The sequence below is a fragment of the Ochotona curzoniae genome, unplaced genomic scaffold, assembly GCF_017591425.1.
Source record: "Ochotona curzoniae isolate NIBS_2020 unplaced genomic scaffold, NIBS_Ocur_1.0 contig_883, whole genome shotgun sequence".
Taxonomy (NCBI): Eukaryota; Metazoa; Chordata; class Mammalia; order Lagomorpha; family Ochotonidae; genus Ochotona; species Ochotona curzoniae.
In genome coordinates, this window is record NW_024466599.1 from 36593439 (window position 1) to 36612587 (window position 19149).

General features: G+C 43.3%; 1 protein-coding gene and 1 non-coding gene across 13 annotated transcripts in view; both read left to right on the forward strand.

Annotated features, from left to right (window-relative positions):
- Positions 1–1588: 1588 nt before the first annotated feature.
- On the forward strand, positions 1589–1659 carry TRNAG-CCC. Its single transcript has one exon. It is a non-coding gene; the product is annotated as a tRNA-Gly (tRNA).
- Positions 1660–2004: 345 nt separating this feature from the next.
- TIA1 (TIA1 cytotoxic granule associated RNA binding protein) overlaps positions 2005–19149 on the forward strand; it is a 39217-nt gene continuing 22072 nt past the window's right edge. For 6 of the 12 annotated variants that reach the window (XM_040993257.1, XM_040993258.1, XM_040993263.1 and 3 more), the window contains exons 1-2: positions 13760–13785; positions 15920–16016. In XM_040993257.1, coding sequence (XP_040849191.1) covers positions 13760–13785; positions 15920–16016 — 123 coding nt within the window. Of the gene's footprint in view, positions 2238–13759; positions 13786–15919; positions 16023–19149 lie in introns of those variants that run through there. The other 6 variants (XM_040993255.1, XM_040993256.1, XM_040993260.1 and 3 more) reach the window with 3 other exon arrangements.

Here is a 19149-nt window from a genome sequence, read left to right on the forward strand (position 1 = left end):
TGCAGTTAGAAAAGCAGCACTATACAAACATACTAAGAGTTTTACAAATTGGTGAGAAGAGGTACACAATTCAAAACAGATACATAAATAGGCAATTTACTAAAGAAAGAGGAATTGGCAATGGTTTAAAAAGTTACATGTACATAAACATACATATATATTTTCATGCATATACACGCTTATATATATGAGAAAGAGAAATATATAAATATCTATACATATATGGAGTGAGAAAGAGAGAGAGCTTCATCCCAGTAGCAGTTTAGGTAAATGCAACCAAAACAAGGACACACTATTTTTCACTTCTCATATTGGCAACAAATAATAAAACATAATATCTCAGTGCAGACAAAAGTGGGGTACAGTAGGAGAGGTCTCAAGAACTAGCTTTGAAATATTGTTAGTGGAGATATTTATCTACAAAGATTATATATATTTATATCATTTAATGAAGTAACTTAAATTTGGCAATTTCTTTTTTTCTTTTTCTTTATTTTCATTGCAAAGTCAGATATACAGAGAGGAACAGAGACAGAGAGGAAGATCTTCCATCCCATGATTCACTCCCCAAGAGGGGATGATTCACTTACCAAGCAGCTGCAAGGGCCGGTGCTGCTCCGATCCAAAGCCAGGAGCCAGGAGCTTCCTCCAGGTCTCCCAGGCAGGTACAGGGTCCCACGACCTTGGGTTTGATAAATGCCTAGGTGACCAAACTGCGAACTCAATATGTAAATGGATATCTCTAAAAAAGGTGTTAAAACAGAATTATCTATGTGACTGCACAGCTTTGGGGATCACACAGATTTTCGTGGTTAAAAAAAAACTGCAGTCCAAACAAAATTTAAAATAATCCACAAAGTCTCGCATACACACACACAAAAAGGTGTTCAAAATACTTGTCACTTATCTTATGCATGTTCAGTACATTAATATTTTATGTCTGAATATAATCTGAAAAATATGCCAGGAACTAAAGAGAATCCCCAAAAAAGTGTGTGTGGGATAATCTCATAGGATATGCTTCTGGATTGTACATTCTCCTTTGCTTTAAATAGAACAGAGTCTGCACTTGTAAATGCAATGTGAAATGTAGAATGAGTACACCAAATCACATTTCAGAGCCCTAATTTCTCCAGTTCCTAAAAGAGCACTGGAGTTTATGTATTTTAATTTACTTTTAAGATTGTTGTGACCAGTGTGCCTTCAAGAGCTGCTCATTAAATGTTTTTCAAGGTACATTAAGTATACAAAAAAATGCATATATAAAGAAATATCCTTTATCTGGAAATGTTTTGCCTGCTCTCAAAAATTTGGTTGGCCCTGAAGAGGCAAACACAACTTAACAAAATTTATGTAATTTTTTTAAGTAAAAAAAAAAAATTGTAACTGAGCCCTTTTTGCGCTGAAAAAAGTAAAATCATTCATTTGTCTGTATTGGGGTTTAAAACATTGATAGTTTCTTACATTAATGAATAGGATTAGGTTATAGACTGTTTCTGTACGAATAATGGAAAATTCACTCTCACCGCGCAAGCCCCTTCAGCTTTCGTTTCCTCATAAGAGTTTCTGCTGCAGCTTGCTTTCAACAGCGCCGCTGGTGTAGTGGTATCATGCAAGATTCCCATTCTTGCGACCCGGGTTCGATTCCCGGGCGGCGCACGTGCTTTTTGCTTTCGGTCAAATCGAATCCAACAAATAGTCTTAACTAACTTTCTCCTTATGAAAATCCGCGAATATGCAATTTCTCTGCAAGTCTGTATTTCATTATCATTCACTGTTAAAGCCTGCGGATCCAGATGGAAGACAACAAAGGTAAGGCAAGCTCTTGAGGGAGTTCATCCTTTGCCCTGCGTGCGCGGTCCGAGGCGTCCCTGGCTCCAGATAAAGAGCGGCTGCGCAACAAGTGAACCTATGAATGGAAGGCCAGGCTTGTTGCGGGAGGTTGAAAGTGCAAAGTGGCTCTGCGCCTGCGCGATCGGGGTCACTCCGCCGGCGGCCCCGGGCTCCCGGCTGCCCGCCATCTTGCATCGGGGCTTCATTGTTCGCCCTGGGCCAGGCGGTGGAGTGTCATTGCCGCCAAGGAAGGAGGCGGAGTAACCTCCAAGTCACGAAGAAGCCCCGCTATTCCGCAGCCATAGCTGCTCAGAGGCTTTGGGAGGTAGTAAAGGGCAGGGAGCTGGACCCGGAGGCGCCGCCGCGACCGCAGCAGCCATGGAGGACGAGATGCCCAAGACTCTGTGAGTCTGGGGCAGCGATGAGGGAGGCGGGATGGTGGTCGTCCCGGAGGGAGGCCTCGGCCCCGCGCCGCCGCCCCGCCTATTGTTCTCCGTGGCCGCCGCGAGGTCGTGCTTCGCCTCTGCTGGGCACACACCTGGAGGATGCTCAGGGCGGAGACCCGGCTGTGCGAGCTGGGCGTGCAGGGCGAGGGGCCAGCCTGCGAGGGAGCCCCGCTCGCCGCTCACCGCCAGGCGGTCTTAGACCTGGAGGAGACACTTGTCCATTCAAACCCCTCCTCGACCTCGGCAAAACTCCCTCTCGTCCCGTGTTCTCTTTCCGATGATTGAAAACTGTCTAATCTTTAGAAGCCTTGTCTAATGTTACTTTGTTCTCCGCCTGCTACTCTTCCTTTCATGTTCTCGTGGATAGGATTCCTTTTTAGTGAAGTAAACTTTATATTCTGGCAGTTGCCAACTGGACAACAGCCAAATCTCTTTCTTGAGACTTTCCTTGGATTTCTTCTGTAGTAACTGCAACCAAAAAGCGTAACCGGACCCCCCTCCCCCAGCCCCCCGAATATTTTGAGACTGCTTTTTAAAATGTGGAACTCCCACCCAGAGGTGTCTGTCTGGCAAGGGACTGACTGAACTAGCCACGACTCTGAACCATCGCTTGTTCCTCCTGGCATTGACATGTGGCAGATAAAGCAACAGTTACTGAGTTAGGGCTATCTTCTTTGTCGCGCAGCTTCCTCCACTGCACTCTTTGTTTTTCAAAGCACTGTTGGGTGAGGGAGGCTGCCTTTGTTTCATTTCTCTTACATACACACACACACACACACACACACACGGAAACACTCAAGTGACGGTTCTTATTGTTGAAAATACGTTTTACTGTGTACATCAAGTCTACAGCAAGATGTCACAGAATACCTATGGTGCAATGGTTACAATAGAGAAGCAGAGTGTATCATAATAGTTACTTTTCGGTGAGCTCTTGACCAGCTGGCAGTTTGAAAACTGTGCCTTATAAATGTAATTTGACCTGTTTTGAGCTCCCTAGATGGTAAAGTTTTCCAAAGCATTTATATTTAAGTGGGATGCATCAAAACATGACCTTTGGTTTTGTAGACTGTAGAGGGCTATTCTAAAAAAAGTATTAGTCGCTTGTGTTTAAAAAAATTTTTCCACTTTCCACTTAGCTAGAAAAGAGTCAATAGCTTATTGGGCTAAGCACTTTTTTTTTAAAATAATCTTTTGTTACTTTGACATTTTAAATTTCAGATACTGTCAGAACTATGTAGGAACTTGACCTTTTTAGTACATTGGTTTGGGGCTATTAGATAATGAAGACGGCTTCCCCTGGCTCAGGCCCGTCCATGAAAGCAGCTGCCTAGTAGCCTGAGAATAGGTGAGCAGTCCGTTGCAGGAGAAATAATGCAGGTCACTTCACAGGTAGTTACTGACTGCTTGTTACAGGCCAGGCCCTGTGTCAGGTGCTTTACCTGCTTGTTCAGAACTCTGAAGTTAGGGCTTCCATTTTGAAGCCAGGGAACAACTAGAGATCATGTAACTTTTTTTCTTTATCTTTGAATTCTGCTCTCCACTGTGAGCTGTGAGCTGTGAGCTGTGACACTTAGGGCTAATTTGGTCTTGTTGCTCTGATAGAACATCCCATCCAAGAGTCTTTTCCTCCAGAGTAGTCCTTTTATTCTAAAATTTGCTCTTAACCCAGCTTATTTGCTTCTGCGTCTCAAACCTAAACCCTTTGTTTTTCCAGTCTGACTACGCTTAATTAAACAGGACTAGAGACAATTTTCCAGCAGTATTTTTACATTTCGTGTAAGATGCTTGCTTTCATGCCTTTGAAATTAGGGCTTTACTATGTTCTTTTTTTCTTTCATGCCTTCGAAATTAGGACTTCTCTATGTTCTTTTCTTTTTTTTAAAGATTTATTTTATTTTTATTGGAAAGGTGGATATACAGAGAGGAGAGACAGAGAGGAAGATCTTCCGTCCATGATTCACTCCCCAAGTGAACGCAATGGTCAATGCTATGCCGATCCAAAGCCAGGAGCCTCTTCCATGTCTCCCGCATGGATGCAGGGTCCCAAAGCTTTGGGCCGTCCTCGACTGCTTTCCTGGGCCACAGGCAGGGAGCTGGATGGGAAGTGGGGCTGCCAGGATTAGAACTGGTGCCCATATGGGATCCCGGGCGTGCAAGGTGAGGACCTTAACCACTTGCGCCACCGCGCCGGGCCCTCACTATGTTCTTTACACAGAGTCTGGCACATGATAAGTAATAAATTTGTTCTAAAAACTGGTCCCATTTCAAACAGTGAATCAAGATTTTCCTTGTTCTTGATAATGAAAGAGTCTGATTCACCTTGTTACATTAGAGATTGCGAGTATTCATTTTCTTGTCGACAATACTTGGGAACATTGCAAGAAAAAAATGTCTTCAAGTTCATACTGCAAAACCAGCTGATGATTGAGCAGCTCAAATATTTCTAGGGAGTGGGTAGTTTAACTATACCTATTACTATTCTCTATTCATGTATAAGTTTGAAGTTTTTCGTAATAAAAATGTGTATAGTAAATCTGCATTGGCCTTGGTCACTTTACAAACGCCAAGTTTGTGGTTTAAACGCTACGCACCAGACTATAAATACGTTACTGGTGCAGGTGTTGGTTGGTGGATGTTAATGCCTTCAAATGCCAGCGTCTCATCTTTTGTGTGGCCTTGTAATTCTTGTGAAATGGCATGTCTTTTGCACTGAGTTGAATTTGCTTGTTGACGTTTATTAGGTTAGATTGAGATCAGGATTGGCTAAAATGAGATTTAAGTGTTGTATAATGTTTACATAACTGTTTAAATCAATGCTGGAAATGCGTTTGTTCAATAATAGTTGGAAGAGCATACCACCTGGCTGGCTGTCACTTTTCTAGGAGCTGGGGATACATCAGTAGGTGTAACAGAGTTTTTAGGACCTTCCATTGGTAATTCTGTTAAGGATAAGTGCCACGGAGAAAAGCATTGCAGGGTAAGCCAGGTGGCGTGGGTGCTACCTCATAGGAAGCAGTAAGGCAACAGCACGCTTTGGTTAGTGCAGTTTGGTTAGAAAACTGGAGATGATGACAGAGCAAGAGGCCTTCTAGAAAGAGCTAGTATTGAGGCCAGTGGGGAGACACACTTTCCAGGTAACCTGAAGAGGGTGAATAGGAGAAATAAGAATTCAAGTGAGGGGCCCGGCAGCCAAGTGGCCTAGCAGCTAAAGTCCTTGCCTTAAACACGCCGAGATCCCAAATGGGTGCTGGTTCTAATCCTGGCAGCTCCACTTTCCATCCAGCTCCCTGCTTGTGGCCTGGGAAAGCAGTCAAGGACAGCCCAAAGCCTTGGGACCCTGCACCTGCGTGGGAGACCTGGAAGAAGTTCCTGGCTCCTGGCTTTGGATCGATATAGCACTGGCTGTTGCGCTCACTTGGGGAGTGAATCATCGGATGGAAGATCTTTCTCTCTCTCTTTTTTGACTTCCAAATAAATAAAAAAAAGAAGAAGAATTCAAGTGAGAATGATGTGGGTAGGGGACTAAGTGTAGGAGATCCCAGATGTTATAGGGCTTTATGAATGCTATATCTTTCTCAGGGTGGGTTTTAAGCAGAAGAATGATGTAGTTTACCTTGACCTTTAATAAAATGGCAGAAATAAGTAGACGAGACAGAAATTCAGCTGAGGGAGTGATCGGTGAGGACAGTGCAGTGACTCAGTAGGCAGATTCTCTGCTTGCCAGCATGGGATGCCATGTCAGGGCCAGTTTGTGTCCTGGCTGCTCTGCTTCTGATCCAGCTCCCTGCTTGTACACTGGGAAAGTAGCAGAGGATGCCCCAAGTCCTTGGGACCCTGCACCCACATGGGAGACTCTGAAGCGGCCTCCTGTTTCCTGACTTCATTTCAGCTCAACTCTAGCCATTGCAGCCGATTGGAGAACGGACCAGTAGATGGAAGAACGCACTCTCCCTCTCCCTGCCTTTGTTCTCTGTGTAAATCTGCTCATTGGCTGAATCCTTACCTCGCAAGCACTGGGATCCCATGTGGTTGTTAGATCGTGTCCTGGCTGCTCTGCTTCCCATCCAGCGTCCTGCTTATGGCCTGGGAAGGCAGTGTAGGACGGCCCAAAGTCTTGGGACCCTGCACCAGTGTGGGAGATCCGTAAGAGGCTCCTCGTGGGCTCCCAGCTTCGGATCTGTTCTGCTCAGCTCAGCTCTGGCTGTTGCTTCCACTTGGGGAGTGGACCAATGGATGGAGACTCTTCCTCTCTGTCTCTCCTTACTGTGAATCTGCCTTTCCAGTAAAAATAAGTAGTATCAGTAGAGGGCCTGGAGCAGTAGCATAGTGGCTAAAGTGCTCGCCTTGCACACACTGGGATCCCTAGTGGGCACTGGTTCTAATCCTGGCAGCCCCACTTCCCATCCAGCTCCCTGCCTGTGGCGTGGGAAAACAGTCAAGGACAGCCCAAAGCCTTGGGACCCTGCACCTGTGTGGGAGACTCAAATGAACTCCTGGCTTCGAATCAGCTCAGCTGTGGCCATTGTGGCTACTTGGGGAGTGAATCAACGGATGAAAGATCTTCCTCTCTGTCTTTCCTTCTGTCTATATGTCTGACTTACCAATGAAAACAAAATAAATATTTAAAAAAAAAAGTATCAGTGGGAGTGAGAGGTAGTTGGAGTCTGGATACTCCCCAAATAGTCACAACGATCTTGGCCAGTCCAAAACCAGAATTGCAGAACTGCATCCAGGTCTCATCAGGTGTGAGGGTCCGATCACTTGGGCCATCTTCCACCGCTTTCCCAGGCCCTTTAACAAGGAGCTGGATCAGAGGTAGAGTGGCCAGGACTCTAAGCAGTGCTCAGATGGGATGCCAGCATTCAAGGTGGTGGGCCCAGTGGATTGGATTTGTTGTGAAAATAACACATTAAGAATAAATAAGTTTATTTTCAAATGTGTATTACCAGTCACCCAAAATGTTAAGTTTATTGCAAAATACAAGTAAAAAATTAAAATAGTTCTGGCACTATGTGTGTCCCTCAAGCTATCTGACAGCATGGTGTAGGGTGCATTTGTTCAAGGATTTAATGCTGGCTGATAGGCAGTTTCAGCATTCATGCAGCAGTTTGTTCTTTGTGAAAAGTAGTGGTAAGGTTAAGATGCTGATGTATGGTATCCCAGTCACTGTTGTACATAATCTTTTAATTAGTAAAAGACATAACTCATCTTTTCTCACTGCATTAGTGGAAATTCAGTAAAAAGGGGTGGTTTTCTAGCAGATTGCACATGTTCACAAGTCATCCTGCGGTATTGCAAGTATCTCTTGAACAGTTCCAGGCAGTGTTCAAGAGTACAGGCAGATATGAATAATAATAAAAATTCCTACTATGGAATTTTTTTTTTAAAGATTTATTTTATTTTTATTGGAAAGGCGGATATACAGAGAGGAGAGACAGAGAGGAAGATCTTCTGTCTGATGATTCACTCCCCAAGTGAGCACAACGGCCGGTGCTATGCCGATCCAAAGCCAGGAGCCTCTTCCGGGTCTCCCACGTGGGTGCAGGGTCCCAAAGCTTTGGGCCGTCCTCAACTGCTTTCCCGGGCCACAAGCAGGGAGCTGGAAGGGAAGAGGGGCCGCTGGGATTAGAACCGGCGCCCATATGGGATCCTGGGCGTGCAAGGTGAGGACCTTACTTGCGCCACCACGCTGGGCCCCTACTATGGAATTTTACAGGAGGTAAATTTTAATGTGGAAATTGTGCTTGGAAATAAACCCAAATGGCATTCTGCTTTGTTAGGTTTTTTTTTGTTATTATTGTTGTTGGTTTGTGTTTTTTTGTTTGTTTTATAGGTTAATTTTCTAGAGCTATGTTAATAACAAAGAAATATTTTACTTAAAAAATAAAACTTTGTCCATTGATTTTGATGCTTTTGTTTTAAGAATCATGTATTTGAAGTCGGAAAGAGATTGATCATCTCTTCTCTAATGGAGTCACTCTCCAAAGGGCCACAATGCTGGGGCGGGGCCAAACAAAAGCCAGGAACCAGGAATTCCATCCTGGTCTCCCAGCGAGTAGAACGGGCCCAAATATGTAAGGCATCTTCAGCTGCTTTCCCAGGCACATGAACAGGAATCTGGGTCAGAAAAACAACAGCCCGAAAACAGACCTATCTTCTGATAAGGAATGCTGGCGTCCCCAACCTGCTACACCACAATGCCAGTACTAGGCTGCACTTTTGAAATACATTTGATATTATTGGCTTTGAAATTGTATAATAAATTTACATAAAATTCTATTCCTAGTTGAATTATCAAATTTTCACCTACTTTTGAAGAATGTTTCCATGATATCTCACATATCATTGCTTTTTAAAAAAAATTTTTTTTTTTAATCGGAAAGACAGATTTAAAAAGAAAAGGAACGACAGAAAGATTCTTCCATCTGCTGGTTTATTCCCCAAATGGCTGCAATGACCAGAGCCGAGTTGATCCAAAGCCAGGAACCTCTTCCAGGTCTTCCACAAGGATGCAGTTCCAAGGCTTGGGTCATCCTACCCTGTTCTCTCAGACCACAAGCAGAAATCTGGATGGGAAGTGGAGCAGCCAGAACATGAATTGGAACCCATATGGGATCCTGGTGCTTATAAGGGGAGGATTAGGCAATTGAGCCATCACGCTGGGCCCTTCTCATTGCTTTTGAAAAGTTAAAAACCTTCATAATACTAGGGTCAACATGGTGTTGTACCTAGCTAATTCTCTGTTACAATACTGGCATCCATTTGGATGCTGGTTCAATTCCCGCCTGTTCCACTTCCAATCCAACTCCTTCTAATGGGCTAGGAAAGCAGTTGCAGATGGCTCACGTCCTTGGGCCCCTGTCTCCATGGAGACCTCTGGAACAGCTTGTGACTTCCAGTTTTGAATTGATCCAGCTCTAAGCCTTGCAGTCATTTGGGGAGTAAAACAGTGGATGGAAGAACATTTCTGTCTCTTCCTCTCTGTATTCCTTTCAATCAAATGGAATAAACTTTAAAAAGCTTATAATATATTAAAAATTTCTTAGACCTTTCATGTGAAACTGCTGATATATATTCAAATTTAGTTTTTTTTTTCCTTGAACTGTTTAAGGAATTTTGTTGAAGATACAATAATTTGGGCTTAAATACTTTGTCTTTAAGTCTGTGTGCTGCTGAAGCCAGCAGAAATACTTTACTATTAATAACAAGACTATCAGGCCTGGCGTGGTAACCTAGTGGCTAACGCCCTCCTCGCCTTGCGAGCCCTGGGATCCCATCTGGGTGCCCAGCGACCTGCTTCCATCCACCTCCCTGCTGGATGCCGGGAGGACGGCCCAAGGCTTTCCGTGTGGAAGACCTGGAAGAAGCTCCTGGTTCCTGGCTTTGGATCAGCTCAGCTCCAATCATTGTGGCCACTTGGAGAGTGAATCAGTGGATGGAAGATCTTCCTCTCTTTCTCTCCTCTCTGTATATCTGACTTTCCAATAAAAATAAATAAATCTTACCAAAAAAAAGTCTGTTTTCTTAACAACATGAGTTTTCATGGTAGGCAGATTATTTTGCATATATATGGTTCATGTATATCATATATACATATTATATATCCACTGGCTAAGAAGACTGTTTCAGGGTTTTTTTTTTCCCCTAATAGTTAATTATTTTCAACTCCTGTGTTTCCTCTTCTGTACAAGTGTTGACACATGATTTTGCGATGATACAGTAAATAAAACGTGAGATACTAAAATTCTTACTGTTGAGTTCAGACACATTTTAATGTTATTTCAAAAACAAATTTGGGGCCTGGCGCGATGGCGCAGTGGTTAAGGTCCTCGCCCTGTACGCCCGGGATCCCATATGGGCGCCGGTTCTAATCCCAGCAGCCCCTCTTCCCATCCAGCTCCCTGCCTGTGGCCCAGGAAAGCAGTCGAGGGCAACCCAAAGCTTTGGGACCCTGCATCCATGTGGGAGACCTGGAAGAGGCTCCTGGCTTTGGATCGGCATAGCATTGGCCGTTGTGCTCACTTGGGGAATGAATCATCGGACGGAACATCTTCCTCTCTGTCTCTCTTCTCTGTATATCCGCCTTTCCAATAAAAATAAAATAAATCTTAAAAAAAAAAATTGAACAGCAAAGCCTGTAAGAAAACTATGTTTTTAAGCCTGGTGTGATGGCTTGCTTGGCTGATCTTCCCCCTTGCAAGTATCCCCATCCCTTGGGCGCCAATTTGTGTCCTGGCTGCTCTGCTTCCCTTCTGGCTCCCTGCTTGTGGCCTGGGAAAGCAGTAGAGGATGGCCCAAGTCCTTGGAATCCTGCATCCATGTGGGAGACCTGGAAGAGGCTTCTGGCTCCTTGTTTCTGATCAGTTCAGCTCTGGATGTTGCAGCTATTTGGGGAGAGAAGCAGTAGATGGAAGATCTTTCCGTCTCTCCAACTCTGCAAACTATGCCTTTCCAATAAAAATAAATAAAAACTTTAGCTTTAAAACATGAGTGCCTGGAGACATGGCCTAGCAGCTAAAGTCCTTGCCTTAAACACGCCGAGATCCCGTATGGGTGCTGGTTCTAATCCTGGCAGCTCCACTTCCCATCCAGCTCCCTGCTTGTGGCCTTGGAAGGCAGTGGAGGACAGCCCAAAGCCTTGGGTTCCTGCACCAACATGGGATACCTGGAAGAAGTTCCTGGCTCCTGGCTTCGGATTGGCATAGCACTGGCTGTTGCGCTCACTTTGGGAGTGAATCATCAGGCGGAAGATCTTCCTCTCTGTCTCTCCTTCTCTGTATATTCTGATTTTCCAATAAAATAAAATAAATCTTAAAAAAAAAATGAGAACTTTATTTTTGCTTAGTAGTCCAGTGTACCTTACGAAAGGGGACATTTGCTTTTACCTGCTCTAATACAAATTTTTATATTAGTCAATAGCTTAAATGCAGATAACAAAATAGGTGAATATGCATCCAAGGAATTTTAAAATGCATTAGATATTCCTAGAATTTGCAGGCATTGAATTTGACTTAGAAAATGTTCAGGAAAGAAAGGCAACTGTTAGTTGTTTGGTAATAATCATGCCACAGATCATCCCATGAGTACTGTTCCCATATGCACTGACAAGCAAATACCATATTTTCTACTAGCTCTGTCCATGGGCCTCCACTGCTGTGGCTTTTTAACAAAATGAATTCTTTTCCCATCCTAAAAGCTTTTAGGCCAATGTATGGATTCTGTGGTCCCTGGTGTTAACTGGCTTAGCCTGTATCATGTGAAAACACAAAACCATATTTGGTATTCTCATTCTGTAGGGAGTCAAGCTTTTCCCTGGAGTGAAGATTTCTCTAAAAATAGAAGATGATTGAGAGCTAAAAAGAAAAAAAAAATTCACTACACGCAGAGCTCAAGTTCATATGTTTATAGGAAATCCTAAGAATGTGATGAAGTATGGGGAACCAAGAAAAGCATTTGTATACATAAATGAGAACTATAAAGTGTGATACTTTGTAAGAAACTTTTGTGGGCTTTTGTTTTTCCATGAAAATATCTTTGGCACAAATTTGAACTTCCTGCCTCAAACTATAGTGTTTAGCAAACAAACATGAACAGTAATAGCATGAATAAGTTTCTAAAAGCTTAAAGTAAGAATTGGTAATTGGCAAAACTCAAGAAATTTAATGTATATTTGTGCAGGGAAGAAGAGGTTTTGTCATTTCATTTCTTGCATAATAAAGTATGTTACATGTTACCTGTAGTTTATCATAACTATGACGAATATTTGCAAACAAATCTTACATGCAGTTTCCTCTGAAGGTTGTTTCTCTGAACGGCTGTATGTAGTTAGTTGATAGATGTTTCTTTTGGGGCTTCTATTGCACCATACAAATTTTAAGTAATATAAAAGGCAGTGCAAACCCTGCTACTTTTACTTGCCTTTTTCTTACTGTCTTAATCCCTATGTTCTTCAAACTAAATTGTATTGCTCAGATGTTTCTCTGGAAATCTTAGTTTGGTGTAAAGGGTGATCGAATTCAGATATTCTACTATTTGTCTATAGATGCTCTAACTTCAACAAAGTAATTCTACCTTAAAGTCTTTTTTTTTTTTGGTCTTGCATGCAATCCTGCAGACTTCTTTTTATTTTCAATAAAAATGAATGAATAAACCTGTGTATGTGGCAGTTATTCTTCACTAATAACATTTTACAGACCCAACAGTCAGGTGACACAGAGGAGTGGAGAGGATAGCACAGAGTTCTCAGATACTCTGCACCTTGTGTCCCTTACTGTTAACATCTTGCAAAACAAACTTCTCAAACGTGAGAAATTAACATTGGTGCAATACTGTAGGCTTCAGGCTTCAATACCTTCAGTTTCCCACTAATATCCTTCCTCTAGTCCAATATTGAATTTAGTCTCCCTGTCTCCACTCTCCTTCAACTGGAATAGAGACCGTTGGTGCCTTAGGTGCCTAGGAAAGAATGGTCAAGGGCCCGAGAATACGAGTCAAGATCATCTGAGAAGTTTAGTTTCTTTCTGCCCTGCCCCCCACATTATTGTGTGCCTTGCCATGGTGGGGAATGTCTTCGGTAGGTCTTACCGCTTGATCTAATCCTAGCAAGCAACCATGTGTGGGACTGGAAACTCGATACATCCATGGCAGGCTAATTTTTAGGTTGATAATTTTGTATGTCCCATGAATATCCAGAATACCGTTGACAGGAAAAAAGTCCTTCAGCCATGACATGAAGCAATAATCAACAACTCTGAAATTTAATATTCCTTAAGGCCAGGTCAGCTACTAAGCCTTGCCCAAAGTGCTGTTGACTGTGTCTCAGGGTGTATGGAAGCCTGTAAGGGGGGACAGGTACTGGTGGTTCCCATGGAGCAGACCATGAGGAATGCCCATCCGCAGCCCAGTCTGGTGCCCTTTGGTGATTGTGGGCATGGCATGCCTGCATGCCTCTCATTTCCCCTTGGGCTCATAGTTGTGCGCTGGAGGACTTGCCATTGTGCAGGAAGTATACAGAATTTCTCAGCATCCTCATGCTTTTTCATGGCCAAGGTTGAATACAGACCTTGGTACAAAATATTTGGTATACTGTACTGCAGATGCCAGCTGTCGCCTCATGACCATCTGGCTGACAGGCACTGGTTGTCCTGCCCCTCCACAGTACAACGAGGGAAGATGGTACTGAATGTTGGTAGCTCTAGAAAAGCATTAAATTCCGAATATTGGACTAGCATTGTAGTAAAACAATGCTGCCAGCCTGCAATGCCAGGATTCCATATGAGTGCAAGTTGGAGCCCCAGCAGCTCCACTTCTGATCCAGCTCCCTGCTAATGCACTTAGCATTAATTAATTAATGGAAATTAATGGGAGATGACTCAGGTGCTTAGCCCCTGCACCCATGTGGGAGACCAAAATGAAGCTTATGGCTTCAGCCTGACTCAGTCCCAGCCTTTGTAGCTATTTGAGGAGAGAACCAATGAATGCAAGAATGTATCCTTCGTACCTTGTAACTCTGCCTCTCAAATAAATAAGAAAGTAAATTTCTTTTTAGAAAGTTCACCTATCAGGCCTGGCCCGGTAACCTAGTGGCTAAAGTCCTTGCCTTGCATGCACCGGGATCCCATATGGGTACCGGTTATAATCCCAGCAGCCCTGCTTCCCATCCAGCTCCCTGCTTGTGGTCTGGGAAAGCAATCAAGGATGGCTCTAACCCTTGGGACCCTGTACTGGCGTGGGAGATCTGGAGGAGGCTCCTGGCTTCTGGCTTTGGATCAGCTCAGCTCTGGCCATTGTGACCACTTGGGAAGTGAATCATTGGATGGAAGATCTTCCTCTCTGTCTCTCCTCTCTGTCTCTCCTTCTCTCTGTTTATCTGCCTTTTCAATAAATAAATAAATAAATCTTACCAAAAAAAGTGCCACCTATTAATCCTACTGGATGTATATTGTTTTCCCACCAGTGCAAAGTCAAAAAAGTCCTAAGTTGGACCTTGTAAGATTGGGACCAACTCTCTGTAGGTACTGCTAAGTGTAAGTCCCAGGTGGCCACAAGGACCTTTCTGGGTCTTTGTGAGTACCATTATTCTACCTGTTCTTCAATGTTATTTGTTCCTTAAGATCCAATACTTTGTTTTGGAAGTGTAGGGTGGGGTTGACTTATTTGAAAAACATAATTACAACAACAGCTAGGGCCATTCGAAGCCAAAATTCTGTCTGGATCTCCCCTGTGAGTGTCAGGGATTCAAGTACTTGGGCTGACAGCCACTGCCTTGCAGGCACGTCAGCAGGAAGCTGGATCAGAGAAGTACAGAGTAGGAACACTTACCAGGCACTGATTAAGGTGTTAGTGTCCCAAAGTGCAGCTTAACTGCCCTGCCAGGATGGCCACCCCAGCACTTCTCCTTTTGCTACTCTGAGTAAGCATTCAGTATGTGTTTGTCACATGATAAGCAGAAGGAATGGGATCCCTGCTTTGTGGCCTTGTACAGAAATGCATTTTCTAGGGAGATGTTTTATAACTTCTTGATCCTCTGGAGGATACCCTCTACAAGATTGAAAAAAAAATTTTTTTGAAAGATTTATTTATTTATTGGAAAGTCAGATATACAGCTAGGAGGAGAGACAGAGAGAAAGATCTTCCGTCTGATGATTCACTCCCCAAGTGAGCACAACGGCCGATGCTATACCGATGCAAAGCCAGGAGCCAGGAACTTCTTCTGGGTCTCCCACGTGGGTGCAGGGTCCCAAAGCTTTGGGCTGTCCTTGACTGCTTTCCCAGGCCACAGGCAGGGAACTGGATGGGAAGTGGGGCCACCCGGATTAGAACTGGTGCCCATATGGGATCCCAGGCATTCAAGGCAAGGACTTTAGCCGCTAGGCCACTAGGCTGCTGGGCCCCAGATTGGAACAGTTTTTGGGAGACTGTATGCTTGGTTTTAGAAGTCATATAAAACTCTAACATACTAAATGTGATCTCATTTCAGAATCCCACTGTGAACGCTTGCTTGTAAACCCTTTACATTAAGATTATCCCAATCATGTAGTCTCATATAGTTTATGTTAATTTTGTTTGTTGCCATTTCTTTCTCTGGAATTTGTTGCTTTTACCCTTTGATGTCTGATGAAAGGTTTGCCATTCTTTTCTAAGTTATTACACCCCATAGTAAATGACTTCCCTGTAGCTTCTCAAAGTTTGGTTCATTGCATAAACAGAGTCCATGTAAACCAGTGTCAGGGCAATCATGAAAAATATTAATATTCTGTGTAATAGTGTATACTTAGGAATAATAATAATGCTTCATAAGATAAATTTTTACCAGCTGTTCTATATATCTTACCATGATTCACTGGAGAGTTTTAAAAGCATATTTTGCTAAGATCATCCTGGAAATTTAGTTTGCAAACCTTTGACTCAAACTTCCACACACTAATAAACTGGCTTCCCCTTTACCACCGGTGTCTATTGCATTTGCAAATAATTATTTAATCTCTGAAAGATCAAGAGTTATTATTTTGGCAAGTTTATAGACTTCCAAAAATTGTATAGTATAATATCTGTCTGCTTTCGGAATTCATTTTTAGTGAACGACTTGCAAAAGAAGCAAATCTAAAATTTGTCAATTATTTTTCTTTTTGTTTCAGATATGTTGGTAACCTTTCCAGAGATGTGACAGAAGCTCTAATTCTCCAGCTTTTTAGCCAGATCGGACCCTGTAAAAACTGCAAAATGATTATGGATGTAAGGGTATTACTTAGTCAATGTTCTTCTTATAAGATTTAATTAAATTTGTTATCTCTAGCAATTTTTACTTTGAATAGCCTAAATTCATAGAGTCTTTAGTAAGCTGGTAATGAATATTTTGGTGCCTGACTTTCATTTGTTTTACTAAATAAAGGAAGAAGAAAATAAAACTAGTTTCTAGAACAGATTAGAAGAATATATACTCTTTTCAAAAGCATCAGAGTTATTTCTTTTGTGATAGGTATTTGGTGTGGCAGTTAAGATGCTGATTGGAACATGCACCTCCCACATCAGAGTGCCTGTGGTCCTTGCTCATTTCTGTATTGCATCTCTCTGCTGAGATGTACCCTGGAAGGCACTGGTGGTGCTGCAGGTACTTGGGTCTCTGCCATCCATGTGGGAAAGCTAGGTTGAGTTACCCACTCTGGACCAGTCCCAGCCATTGCAGCCATTTGGGACGTGAACTGCATCCTCATCTCCCACAGAAGTGGCTAGGGCCCAAGTACTTGGGCCATCTTTCATTACCTTCCATAGGAACTGGATTAGAAGTGAAGAAGGAAGGACTTGAACCAGCGCTCCAATATGGAATGTCAGGGACATGAGCAGTGGCTTAACCCTGTGTGCCAGAACACAAGCTCCCTATGTAAGCTTTTGGTTTTCGTTTTTCAAGGAAAGAAAATTGTATGTATATATGGATGTCTGCTACTTTCTGTGTTTTGTGTGTGTGTGTGTTCTAGCTTTTTTGTAGTTGGTACTTTTAAAAGTGATTGGAGGTAACTGGTTCTGTATAAGTAAAGAGGACAGCTTTCTCGCATTGTCCATTATGATGCTGAAAATTTAAAATAAGAAAAAAAAGTGATTGGGGAGCCTGGTGCAGTGGCTCAGTGGCCACAGATGGAAGGTTTTTCTTTCTGTCTCTCCTTCTTTTTGTAAATCTGCTTTTCCAATAAAAGAAAAAAAAGATTACTTGGGGTCCAGCGCAGTAGCCAAAAGACAAGTCTTCACCTTGCATGCGCAAGGATTCCATATGGGCACCGGTTTTAATCCTGGGAGCCCCACTTCCCATCCAGCTCCCTGCTTGTGGCCTGGGAAAGATGTTAAGGCTCCTGGCTCCTGGCTTAACATCGGCACAGCTCCAGTTGTTACGGCTACTTGGGGAGTGCAGTGAATCATTGGATGGAGATATCTTCCATTTGCTGGTTAACTCCGTATTTGGCCATAATGGCCAGAGCTAAGCTGATCTACAGCCAGGAGCCTGTTGCTTTTTTTAATCTCCCACATAGGTGCAGGGTCCTAGAGCTTTGCACCACCCTCCACCACTTCTCCAGACCGTAAAATGGGAGCTGAACAACTGGGATACAAACTGCTATCCACATGGGATGCCAGTATTCACAAGCAAAAGATTGGCCCGTTGAGCCACTCTCCTAACTCCTACTGTCTAAGTGTGTATGTATATATATATGTATGTATACATAGTGCCATCAGTGAATTTTGTTGTTGCCTGTTTTGCTTTAAAATTCATTACTAGGAACTTTTTAAGAACAATCATTTTCGCTTTTCCCTCAATATTCCCTTTACCTTAGATATATGAATAAATTTTTTTTTAAAAGAGAACAATCTTTTTTTTAAAGATTTATTTATTTATTGCAAAGTCAGATATACAGCAAGGAGGAGAGACAGAGAGGAAGATCTTCCATCTGATGATTCACTCCCCAAGTGAGCACAACAGCCAATGCTATGCCGATCCGAAGCCAGGAGCCAGGAACTTCTGGGTCTCCCACACGGGTTCAGGGTCCCAAGGCTTTGGGCCGTCCTCGACTGCTTTCCTGGGCCACAAGCAGGGAGCTGGATGGGAAGTGGAGCTGCTGGGATTAGAACTGGCACCTATATGGGATCCCGGTGCGTTCAAGGTGAGGACTTTAGCCACTAGGCCACCAAGCCCAACAACAATCATTTTCTTGTAAAAATATGACATTTCTTTATTTTTGGTAACTTTCTTGTTTTGAATTTCTTTTTTTGACAAGAAGGTTATGGAGAAAAAAGGTTTTGTTTTGTTTTGTTTTTAAAGATTTATTTATTTTTATGGCAAAGTCAGATATACAGAGAGGAGGAGAGACATAGAGGAAGCTGTTCCATCTGATGATTCACTTTCCAAGTGAGCACAACAGCTGATGCTATGCCGATGCGAAGCCAGGATCCAGGAACTTCTTCTGGGTCTCCCACACGGGTGCAGGGTCCCAAAGTTTTGGGCCATCCTCGACTGCTTTTCCAGGTCACTAGCAGGGAGCTGGATGGGAAGTGGAGCTGCCAGGATTAGAACCGGCACCCATATGGGATCCCAGGCATTCAAGGCGAGGACTTTAGCCGCTAGGCCACACCGCTGGGCCTGAGAGAAAATGTTAATGGACTGTAAAGTCATTTGGCATTTTACACTGATGGGTATAAAATACTGAATTTTGTTCCTGAGTCTTAATTTGTGATAAATCTTGAAATCTTTACTTATTAATCCTAGCTACCTGGAATAGCAGCAGAGTAGGGGAGAAGAGATTATGAGAAAAAAAAATTGTGCCCAGAAAGCCCATATTCTGGTGTGTACATTTGGCACAGGGATTAGGCTACCCCTTAGGATAATCACATCCCACAATGGCATGCCTGGGTTTGCAACTTGCCTCGACTTCTCCATTCCAGCGCCTGCTGATGTGTACCGTGGGAGGCAGTGGGTGATCGCTTAGATACTTTTGGTCTCTGCTACCCATGTGTGAGATCAAAAGGAGGTTCTTAGCTTTGGCTTGCCCCCATGTTGACAGTTGAAGGAATTTTTTAGGGCCCGGCGCAAAAGCGTACTGGTTAAAGTCCTCGCCTTGCATGCACTGGGATCCCGTATGGTCACCGGTTCTAATCTCGGTGGCCCTGCTTCCCATCCAGCTCCCTGCTTGTGAACTGGGAAAGCAGTCGAGGACAACCCAAAGCCTTGGGACCCTGCACCTGAGTGGGATACCTGGAAGAGCTCTTGTCTCCTGGCTTCGGATCGGCAAAGCACCAGCCGTTACAATCACTTGGGAAGTGAACCACTGGCTGGTAGATCTTCCTCTCTCTCTGTATATGTGCCTTTCCAATTCAAATAAATAAA